The sequence below is a fragment of the Lutjanus erythropterus genome, chromosome 12, assembly GCF_056507025.1.
Source record: "Lutjanus erythropterus isolate fLutEry1 chromosome 12, fLutEry1.hap2, whole genome shotgun sequence".
In the NCBI taxonomy this organism is placed as follows: Eukaryota; Metazoa; Chordata; class Actinopteri; order Lutjaniformes; family Lutjanidae; genus Lutjanus; species Lutjanus erythropterus.
The window spans coordinates 34,360,631-34,372,618 of NC_139328.1; the positions used below are offsets into that span (position 1 = coordinate 34,360,631).

The 11,988-nt window shown below is 42.4% G+C and overlaps 1 protein-coding gene across 1 annotated transcript; it reads right to left on the minus strand.

Moving 5' to 3' along the window:
* Positions 1–320: 320 nt before the first annotated feature.
* LOC146318301 (protein NLRC3-like) lies at positions 321–11,293 on the minus strand. The gene is made up of 9 exons (XM_084732198.1): positions 11,169–11,293; positions 10,959–11,081; positions 9,544–9,622; positions 9,231–9,459; positions 7,358–9,146; positions 6,872–7,045; positions 4,136–4,309; positions 1,204–1,250; positions 321–976 (listed from the first exon to the last, which is right to left on the minus strand). Exons 1-9 carry the CDS (start codon positions 11,291–11,293, stop codon positions 441–443), a joined length of 3,276 nt encoding a protein of 1,091 aa, XP_084588324.1. The 3' UTR covers positions 321–440.
* Positions 11,294–11,988: the final 695 nt, after the last annotated feature.

Genomic DNA, 11,988 nt, shown 5'->3' on the forward strand with positions numbered 1-11,988 from the left:
ATAAAACGTATGTTCTACTGAAATACGTTTTTTTTTTTACCATAAAGAAAACCAAATCTAAACATCTGCTGAGTAAAGACGTCAATAAATGCTTAGTGCTTCAAATAAAAATCTAATTAATCTAGAACAATACACAAAACAATGAAATATAAATTCTCTCAGGACAATATATATATATATATATATATAGTATATACATATTGTTTCACCTCAATGGGGTCTAACCGCCAAAGACTGTTCATGTTTCATATATCATGCATGTGCCAATAAACCATTTCTCTTTTACTCTTAGTCCAAAAACTTGAATGAAAATATTTTAAGGTTTTAAAAAATCATGAACAAACATTGAGCAAAATAAAAACACACAGAGACAAAAAGTGTGTGTGTGTGTGTGTGTGTGTGTGTGTGTGTGTGTGTGTGTGTGTGTGTGTGTCTCCCTCCTACAGTGAACACAGAGACACTGAAGAACCAGATCTCCAGACTGAAAATCCAGGATAAAGAGGTTCAGTGAATGTGGTGTTGAAGGTGTAGAGGTGGATCAGTGTGTCAGAGGAGACTCTGTAGAAGGACAGAGAGCCAGCAGGACAGTCCACATACACTGCTACTCTGTGAGAGACAGGGGAGGAGGAGGAGGGGACTGTTCTTCTCTTATTGTGCCAGACAGAGTAATCTCTGTCATCAGAGCAGATCAGACTCCAGGACTGATTATTCCATCCAAACACAGAGTCATCACTGTCTCCTCTCCTCCTGATTCCTCTGTAACTCACTGACATATAAACCCTCCCTCTCCACTCAACCTCCCAGTAACAGCGACCAGTCAGACCATTTCTACACAGCAGCTGAGGCCAGCAGTCAAACCTCTCTGGATGATCAGGATATGGCTGCTTCTCCTCCACCCATGTCACCTCCCTGTTGTTGTCAGACAGTTTGAGGTTTGTGTTCACTGTGTTTGTGTCGACTGTGAGTTCACAGGCATCTGATGGAGAGAACAAGACACAACACAGCAGCAGTTTATCATCTAACACACCTGATGGGTTTATTTGTTGTTTCATTAACAGACTGATTGTTAATTAGATCAAAACTTCTCATCTTTCTGGATCTTCTTTCAAACTGACAGTTGAATGCAGATACAGAAGCTTTTGCTTTAAACTACTTGAACATGAGCTGCCTTGTTTTCATGAATCACAGTGAACACACACTTACACTTCCTCAGACCAGGTTTCAGCCTCTGCTCTCCACCATGATCCACCCTGGAGGAAGAAACAAAGTCAGAATGAACCTTCAGAAGCTTCTTCATCAATGATCCTCATAAACCTTCACTCAGATCCACCATGAAGACAAAACAGCTGCATTTATAAAACACATTTCACACACAGACTCAGTTCAACTTTACATCAAATACTCAGAAGAAAACAGTCAAATAATAAAAAGGTCAGACAAGAAGGAAACATCCAAAACATCAAGACAATAAAATACTGAAAGATAAAAATATCATTTACAGTGTCTTCAATTCAGTGGTCAACAGAAATATTGGGGCAGTGGTGACCTAAAGGTTTGAGAAACAAGCTTGTGTCCTGAAGGTCGTCAGCAGGATAAATCTGGGTGGAGAAATTGAAAGAGCAGCTCTTGCCCCTCCCTCATTACCACCACTGAGGTGCCCTTCAGCAAGACCCTGAACCCCAACTGCTCCAGTGGAGCTGCTCTGGCCAGCAGATCAGACTGTGGTTGTACTGGGCAGCTTCTAGGTGTGAATGTGTCTAACTGTGTGAATGTGATCAGGACGTCCCTGAAAAAGAGAGCATCGCTCTCCGTCAAACTCCCCTGAATAAATCAAGTTCAATAAAAACAGGTGCATCAATTATCACTGTCAGTGTGATTGAGCCTCACTGGTGAGGTGATCTAAGCTCATCTTCTCCCTCAACCCTGATGAGGGAAAACCTGTAGGATTCACTGAGCAGTTTTTTTTTAGCTTGACTGTAGTTGCCGTGTTGTTTTAGTTTCATTTTGCCTTCATTAATCTTCCTTAGGTTTTAGTTTGGTTTATTTTTGGTTTGTCCACCCCCTGTTGGCCACAGAGGCTGAGTTGTTGTTTATTTAGTTCTTTATTTATTTGATGGGGATGATACATGTATGCATCATTACATTTAAGTAAAAACATGTGATGTACTAGTCCTATATACATTGCATTGCATTGGTTTGCCTGCACACCCATCCACTCATGCTGTCTTTGCTGGACCACTCTGCTCAGGATTATGTTTTTGTTCAGTATGTCTTACAGGAAGTGATTTTTCACTTGTGAAGGATGAGGATCAATACCAACAAAGCTGCAGGACCAGATAAGGTGTCAAACAGGATTCTGAAGTCATGTGCTGACCAACTGGCAGGAGTGTTCACATTTTTAACCTGTCCCTGCGGCTTGCCACAGTCCCTGTCTGCCTTAAATCCTCCATAATTGTGCCTGTGCCCAAAAAAATCAGCGATCTCCTGCCTTAATGACTACCGCCTTGTTGCTGTGACTCCTGTGATTATGAAGTGCTTTTAGAGGATTCTCCTGAAGTACATCAAGGAGGTAATCCCTGCTAGTCTGGACAGACATTAGTTTGCCTACAGGGGGAACAGATCAACAGAGGATGCTATCTCATTAGCACTTCACACAGCCCTGACCCACCTGGAGCATCCCAACACCTATGTTAGGATGATATTTGTTGACTTAAGTTCAGCTTTTAATACAGTGGTCCTGGATAAGCTGGCAATGAAGCTTCTTAAACATGGACTGTCCCCACTGCTATGTCTCTGGATCAGGGACTTTCTCACCAACAGACCTAAGGTGGTGAGAATAGGAGCCTGTACATCGTCCACTCTGGTCCTGAACACAGGCACATCGCAGGGTTGTGTGCTCAGCCCAGCCCTCTTCACTCTCTTCACCCACGACTGTTCCGCCATCCACTCCACAAACATGGTCGTGAAGTTAACGGATGACACCACTGTGATGGGTCTCTGTTATGACCCTGTGGGTCATTTGTGAATTTGTTCTTGTTTTTTCCTTTTGCTATAGTGTCTCCTCTCCCTAGTGTGTGTGTGTGTGTTGCTGCTCCAGTGTGAATTGGGAACAGGTGGTGCTGGATGATGATGATGATGATGATGACGACGATTGCTGCCGTGCGATTGGTCAGGGGGCGGAGCCCTAGGCCTACATGAGCGCCGACGGCCTGCATTCTCCCTCTCTCCAGCCTCCCCACCGCAAAGAACCACCAGCACGGTGTTACGAGTTGTTTGGTTTTGGTAATCTTTGTAGATCAGTAGATGACGGTAGTAGCTTCGAGTAATTTGTTGATAGCACTGTGAGCATATTTCGAGTAAGCCTCGAATTCTTGAAACCTTTGTAAATACGTGTAAATAGCAGGGCAGTTTAGTAGGGGGGGGGCAGCCTTTATTTTGTGAACCTGTTTTCTCCTGTTTATGTTTTTGTTAGGAGATCAGGATAGTATTTTGTCATTCTTTCCCCTTTTGTTTTTTCTTCGTTAGGTAAGTTTAGGGTTTTCCTTAGATTGTTTTGTTTATTGTTTTGGCCTGTGTTTCCCCCTGAAGCAAAATAAAAACTGCTCCTTTTTTTGAACCTGAAAACGTGGTTGCTGGCCTTCTTTGGTGTGGGAAGACGGAGGGAGCACATTATCTGTTGTGTCCAGGGTTCCCCTAGACCGGGGCATAACAGTCTCATTTCAAACAATGGTAAGACTCACTACAGAGAAGATATCCAGCACCTGACACAGTGGTGTTCAGGCAATAACCTCATTCTGAACACAGCAAGACCAAAGAGGTCATCATGGACTACAGGAGGACCGGGAGGACAGTACATGCTCCTCTCCACATCCACAGGGAGGCAGTGGAACGTGTAGACAACATCAAGTTCCGGAGTGTCCACATTACATCTGATCTGACCTGGTCCCCGAACACCTCGCATTTATAGAGCCACAATCAAGAGTATCCTCTGAGCACTGTTTGCACTTTACATACCACATCAGTTACTGTCTCCACTGTTATCAGCAGTGTTGCTGGTACAGACTGTGAACCAACAGTCCTCAGCTTGTCAGTGTGACACACAAACAGTATTTGAGCTCTTGATGTGTGTTCATACCTCAGAGTGTCCAGTCTCCAGTGTGGATCCTTTAGTCCAGCAGACAGAAGCTTCACTCCTGAGTCTCCTGGATGATTGTAGCTCAGGTCCAGCTCTCTCAGATGGGAGGGGTTGGATCTCAGAGCTGAGGCCAGAGAAGTACAGCCTTCCTCTGTGATCAGACAGCCTGACAGACTGGAGACACAGTAAAGTTGCTTTTAGCCCAAAACAAAACCTTCTTAATCATTGTGGACAGACATCAGACATCTGTGAGATCAGAAAAATATCTTGAAATCTGTGCTGCTCTTTAGCTGCTACATGTTCCACCTTCTTCACCAGATAGTCTCTAACTGTCTCTCTCTGCTGTTTGCTGCTGGACAGGTAGTGCCCTGTTACATCAGAGCTTGGTTGATGAAAACCGCTGCCTGCTGCTGCTGAAAAAAACACAGATGACCCATAGAGTTGGAGTCTATCCAAGCTGACACTGAGCGAGAGGCGGGGTTCACCCTGGACAAGTCACCAGTTCATCACAGGACTGACACATAGAGACAAACAACCAAACATGTCCACCTACGGACAATTTACAGTCACCAATTAACCTGTTATAACCTGCTATTATTAACCTGCAGGTGTTTGGTCTGTGGGAGGAAGCCAGAGTACACTGAGAAATTGCTGTGAGCCAACAGTGTGAACCACTGAACCACCGTGTCGCCCCCAGCTGATGAGAGCAGTGAGACTGAAACACTGACTGACACACATTGATCCATTGTTAATGTAAAAATACTTCTTAAAGACTCTGGAAATGTTGCTTTAAATAGTAAAACTACAAAGACCAGGGGTCTTCACCTGGACCTCTTAGCTGATTGATAGACAAAGCTGGAGCCTCATACTCCATATATCACACTGAATATTTTCACATGTTGATAGTTTTCTTTTACAAATTGACTGATTTATATAATATGTTGGATTCATGTTTTCAGTCAAATTTCACTTCTTAAAAAGAAAACTTTCAGAAAATTATGGAACAATAATTTGGGCCCCCTGCAGTAAGTCAGGATCCCCTCAGGGTCACAGACTCCCTGTTACGGACCCAGGGTTTAGACCGTTTCTTCAGACTGTGTTGGACGTCAGGATTTGATCGACATCAACAAGCTAAACAATGTACTGCTGTGTGGACAGGTGTGGACAGGAGCAGCAGCACACATATTTTAGACACCTGAAAAAAATGTAGGGATGCTCGACATGGAGTTTTTCAGCTGATACTGATAACTATCTGCTTCTCATGGCTGATAATAAGATTACTGATCATTTCACATCTTAATATTTGAAAAAGAAGTTCATACATCCTGTAGTTTATGCACGGCTGAGGGTAAGAAAGGCTCAGATGTAGTGATCAAAGCTGGGTGATTTAATATTCAACAACTCTGACTGAACCAAATCTGACTGACATCACTGTTACAACAAAAACAAACAACAGGTCTGACTCTTCAAATGTTCATTTAGTTTTTTAAATAAAATTAATTAAAAACGTCAAATATACTTTGGCTTCATGAAGCATATTGCCTTTAATTAATTCAAATGAAATGATTTGACATAATCTGTCAAATCAGATTTTATTATATCATATTTATCAGCTAATATATGCTGATACTGATATAGACTGATATAAAAAGTAATAGCCAATACTGGCCAATAATTTATATACCAACATTTATTGTGCATCATTAAATAAAATCAGAATCAGTTTAGTGTGTAAATAAAGTGTAGACTAAATTAGGATGTTTTCACTGCTTCATGTTGCTGTCAGACTTTTCCAACAGAGAACTGAAGCCTCCATCTTTGTTCTCTTTAAAGCCACAAAGACTCTTCACAAAAACGGTCATTTTACCTCACAGGACACAGGAGTTGTTGGTCTACTGCTGCCTCAATCACTTAGTTTGTTTGTCTTATTGTGTGGCTTCAGTGTTTTAATGTGTTTGTTCAGATCCGAGGCACAGACACAGAGTTAGATCAACAACTTCTGTGTCCTGTGAGGTAAAATTAGTTTTTTGTCTTGGTGAGTGTGAAGAGATCATAGACTGCAGAATCAGTTCTCCACCTGAAAAGGCTGTCTGACACAAAATAAGTGTCAGTAAATATATTCAAAATGTTGTGTACATGTAAACTAATACTGGTTTCTGCAAGGTAAAATGACTGTTTGTGTCAAAGGAGTGATATAACAGCCTCAGCTCACCGATGCTGATTTGGCTCAGACTAGAGAGGCAGATTAAGCCGACAGGAGCAGAGAAGTTTTGTTCCACCTTTGAGAGGAACAACTGAAAAAGAAACTGATGTGGATTTTGGTTGGTGGAATTAATTGTTCAAGTCCTTGTAATAAATTTCTGATTGAAGTGAACTGCAGTGAGGTGAAGAAAAACTTAAATGACAATATTTCTCTTTTGGATTAAACCCGTTCTCTCATATGTTTTAGATGCTCATGTTTATGTACGTGAAACCCTAAATTACAAGGCTGTTGTGGATTTGAGTTTTGAAAGGATTTAAAGAAGCTAATGTGACATTTGCTGAACATTTTAAAGAAATCATGAAATTTTCTCAAAGATATCCATTTCTAGTCTGTCAGAAGAAAGGGGTAGTACTCTGTGAGTTTAATCTAGAGGTGAAATCCAGTAGATGTTGGGGATCTTTTTTAATAGACATTAACTTGTATGTCAAGTAACATTTAAATGCTCCTCTGTTAAACAGAAAATAAATCCTGACCTGAGAGTTTCCAGTCTACAGTGTGGACTCTGGAGTCCAGCAGAGAGACGCTTCACTCCTGAATCCTGCAGGTCGTTGTTACTCAGGTCCAGGTCTCTCAGACTCGAGGATTTGGAGCTGAGGACTGAGGACAGAGCTTCACAGCTTCTCTCTGACAGATTACAGCCACTCAGCCTGAAGGAGAGTTAGAGATAAAGTTAAACACTGAGACGGTTTGTGTTGTCTACATTATAAATAACATGTTAATGTGGTTACCCTTATTTTTTTGATGATTAGTGTTTTTACTGTGTATATTACTGGAATCTAACAGCAATCGAACATTTCTAAAATTATAGTCACATCTCTGGAATCACAATAATTTTAGCCTCAAGTGAACTACAATGTGATGGTGTTTTTTATTTTATATTTCATGACTGCATTAATCTGTGGAGACAATGAAACTCAACATGTGATGACATTATTATCTGCAGTTATCTGTGAACTTACAGAACTATGTTGGCTTCTTTGACCACTGGCAGCAGCCTCAGAAGAACCTCCTCTGAAGCAGAGTATTTCTTCAGGTCAAACACATCCAGATCTTTTTCTGATGACAGTAAGATGAAGCCCAGAGCTGACCACTGAGCAGGAGACAGTTTATCTGTGGAGAGACGTCCTGATCTCAGGTACTGTTGGATCTCCTCCACTAGAGAACCATCATTGAGTTCATTCAGACAGTGCAACAGATTGATGCTTCTCTCTGGAGACAGATTCTCACTGATCTTCTCTTTGATGTACTTGACAATTTCCTGATGGGTCCATAAGGTACTTCCTGTCTGTGTCACCAGACCTCGTAAGAGAGTCTGATTGGTCTGCAGAGAAAGACCCAGGAGGAAGCGGAGGAACAAGTCCAGGTGTCCATTTGGACTCTGTAAGGCTTTGTCCACAGCACTCTGGTAGAAATGTGTTAGTTCAGGTTCATTTTGTGGAGAGTTACATTGTTCTTCTGACAGCAGATTGACTCCAGAGTTGATGAATGTCAGATGGACATGAAGAGCAGCCAGAAACTCCTGAACACTCAGATGGACGAAGCAGAACACCTTGTCCTGGTACAGTCCTCTCTCCTCTTTAAAGATCTGTGTGAACACTCCTGAGTACACTGAGGCTGCTCTGATATCGATGCCACACTCTGTCAGGTCTGATTCATAGAAGATCAGGTTTCCTTTCTGCAGCTGATCAAAAGCCAGTTTTCCCAGAGACTCAATCATCTTCCTGCTCTCTGGACTCCAGTGTGGATCTGTCTCAGATCCTCCATTATACTTGATGGTCTTGACTTTGGACTGAACCACCAGGAAGTGGATATACATCTCAGTGAGCGTCTTGGGCAGCTCTCCTCCCTCTCTGGTCTTCAACACGTCCTCCAGAACTGTAGCAGTGATCCAGCAGAAGACTGGGATGTGACACATGATGTGGAGGCTTCGTGATGTCTTGATGTGGGAGATGATTCTGCTGCTCTGCTCCTCATCTCTGAATCTCTTCCTGAAGTACTCCTCCTTCCGTGGGTCAGTGAACCCTCTGACCTCTGTCACCATGTCAACACACTGAGGAGGGATCTGATTGGCTGCTGCAGGTCGTGTGGTTATCCACAGGCGAGCAGAGGGAAGCAGTTTCCCCCTGATGAGGTTTGTCAGCAGCACATCCACTGAGGTGGACTCTGTTACATCAGTCAGGATCTCATTGTTGTGGAAGTCCAGAGGAAGTCGACACTCATCCAGACCATCAAAGATGAACACAACCTGCAACTCTTCAAACCTGCAGATTCCTGCTTCCTTGGTTTCAGTAAAGAAGAGATGAACAAGTTCTACCAAGCTGTACTTTTTGTCTTTCAGCACATTCAGCTCTCTGAAAGTGAATGGAAACATGAACTGTATGTCCTGGTTGGTTTTGTTTTCAGCCCAGTCCAGAGTGAACTTCTGTGTTAAGACTGTTTTCCCAATGCCAGCCACTCCCTTTGTCATCACTGTTCTGATTGGTTCATCTCTTCCAGGTGAGGATTTAAAAATGTCTTTGTGTCTGATTGTTGTTTCTGGTCTGTCTGGTTTCCTGGATGATGTTTCAATCTGTCTGACCTCATGTTCATCATTGACCTCTGAAGCCCCTCCCTCTGTGATGTAGAGCTCCGTGTAGATCTGATTCAGAAGCGTTGGGTTTCCTGCTCTAGCAATCCCCTCAAATACACACTGAAACTTCTTCTTCATGTTAGATTTGAGTTGATGTCGACAAACTGAAACAACAGTTCCTGAATAGAAACACAACAAATATGATGAGTGAGTGGATGTTATTGTTAATATGAGAAGAGTTGTGTGTGTGAAAATCCTCTTACTGCTCTGTAGACAGTCAGCCAGTGCCTCCTGCTTCATTGTCCTCAGGAAATTCAGTGTGATCTTCAGAAATTTCTCTCTGCTGCTCCTCCTCTGTTCTTCCTCCTCACTGTCCACCACCTCCTCATCCTCCCTCTGTCTGTCTAAACATTTTGGGTAACCTGGACTCAGAACCTTCTGGAACTTTTTCAGCTCATTCTTCACAAAAGTGATAATGTTCTCTTCAAGATGCTGGAAAAAATAATTTAAAAAAAATTTAAAATATTTGTCTAATTTATTGGGAACTGAGGTAAATGTTGTTGGACAGTTACAAACCATGAATATGGTGTCCAGGTCTTCTGGATGCTGCTGGACAGACTGACCACCAGGACCCTCTGACTTTTGCTCCTTAAGTCTGTGGAGATATGCAAATGCAAATATGACCTAATATATCACATATAACAAATTTATTTCTCTCTTCACAGACATGAGCTGAGCCTCGGTGCACCTCAGGAAAGAAAATGCACAGAAAGTGCATAAAGTGGTAATGGGAATTGCACAAAGCAAAGTTTGTTTTATAATGTGACACCACTGTGGTTAACACCTGGGTAGGTTTAAGGCCAAAAAAACACTTGGTTAGGGTTAGAGAAAGACCATTAAAATGATCACTCTTGGGAGATCTTCTGCGGGTCTAGGGTTACCCTCTAGGCACAACCTCCTCCAGCTCAACTCTGTGAGTAAAAAGAAAGAGGCTGTTAAAATACAGATCCTGAATGATGGAGCTTGTATGTGCAGGACTCATCAGTATTTCAAGATCATGCTACAACAAAGCCAGAGGCAAAGATAGGTATCATTCGGTGTGTGTGGCACCTGGCCCATTCAACCTGTATTGCAGGGGGTTTGCTGAAACTTCAGCATGCCCCCGTCTCAGAGAACAGGATCACTCACTAACATATCCTCAGCTGGTGCCCGAAGGCTCTAGGAGTGGCACATTATCATGACCAGGTCCTGAGGGCAGTTGCTGATTCCATCTTCATGGAGATCAGTCAAGTCAAACAACATTGTCCATCAAAAACAGGGCATTGCATTCATCAGAGCAGTGGAGAAACCACAGGCTCAGGCAAGGGTGCTGGACAGGCTCCTTGACAAAATGAGCTGAAAGGCTTGTGCTTAACTCCCCAGCAACCACTGCAATGACCACATTGAGGTCAGACACAGCCCTGATGTCTGAAACTGCTGAAAAGCAAGTGGCCCAGATGGAGCTGATTGTTCCCTGGGAATGTCAGATGGAGGAAGGTCCATGACAGAAAGAGGGCTAAGGGTGGAGACTTATTTGGTGAGTGCTGGAAGCAGTAATAGTATGTGTAATGTCTCCGTATTGAGGCGGACTGCAGTGACTTTTCTGGCCCGTATCCCTGCAGGAATTCAAGCTTCTTGGCATCACAGGATGGCACAGTAAAAAAACACATCAGAAACACCACTGATGCTACAGAGAAGGTATCCAGGTGGCTCTGGATTAAGGAGGAGGTCCATGGATTACACAGACCACTTGAACACTAGACAGGACCTCATCAACCCTGGCTGGGTCACCTTGATGATGATGTATGATTGTTGAAACACCTAAAAAACCTGATGACCCCAGGTTACATCGCAGATGATGTGTTCAAGTGCATCTGAAAATGTATGTAATAACTACATAGCCTTTTCCAGGAGAATCGCAGATGAACAAATTCAGCAGTTAAAATTCTTACCTTCCTTCAGCAGAGTGTTTTTCATTTTTGAAGTAAATAGGTTCTTCTATGGACCAGTGACTCTTGATGGACACACAGCTGGGTTCAGGTCCAGGAGAGTCTGGTCTCTGCTGCTGCTCTGGGCTTCAACACAACACACACACAGAGCTCTGACTGTGAATAATGACGCTGGAGTGATTTGTCATGAACAGTTAGAGATGCTCATCTCACCTCTGAGCTTTGGTCTGGCTGTCATGTTCCCCACACAGAGTGGTTTTAGAGGGAGGGACTCCCTCCTCTGTCTCCTCACACTGATTCATAGCAGAGCCCACACCTTCACACAAACACAACAACATGCTGTCAGAGCTCACACATCATTTATCATCATCACAAACATACACAGCTCTGACTGGAGGAAAATAAAGAAGTTTTCTGACAACAAATTCACTAAAATACTAAATACACTCATCTGAACTGATTTATTCAGATTATCAGAAAAGTTTTGGGAACCATTAGATTAGCTGATTAATTTCAGGATGACAGTTTTGATGACTTTCACTCACTTTTTATTCAGTAAGAATAACAAACACAAGCTGCTTCAAGCTCATTCAATAACATTTTAAATGTATAAAGTTCTATTTTGTGTTTTTGGATGTCTGACTTATTGATTAGTCAACTTGAAACAACTGATTGATTATCAGCGAAACTGAGTTACTAATCAGATAATCAGAAGGTCAGAAGAAGCCTGAACTGAGAGAAAAGATGCTTCTTATTCATCCATCTGAAAGAATAAAAACAGTTGGACCTGCAGCCAGAAACCCAGTGAGAGAGATGTCTGCATTAAGGAACACCTTTAAACAATTGGAAATAGTTTTTTCAAACCTAAAATAAATGTTGATGTCAAACAGGGGATTTCCACTTATTCAGTGTATTTCCATGAGTGTCTGTCAGTCCAGCTGCTCACTTGTGTACTGATCAGGTCTGTGCAGAAAAACAGGTTTAGATTCATCTGAGTGTGACGACCTGCTTCAATAATGATGATAAAACACAG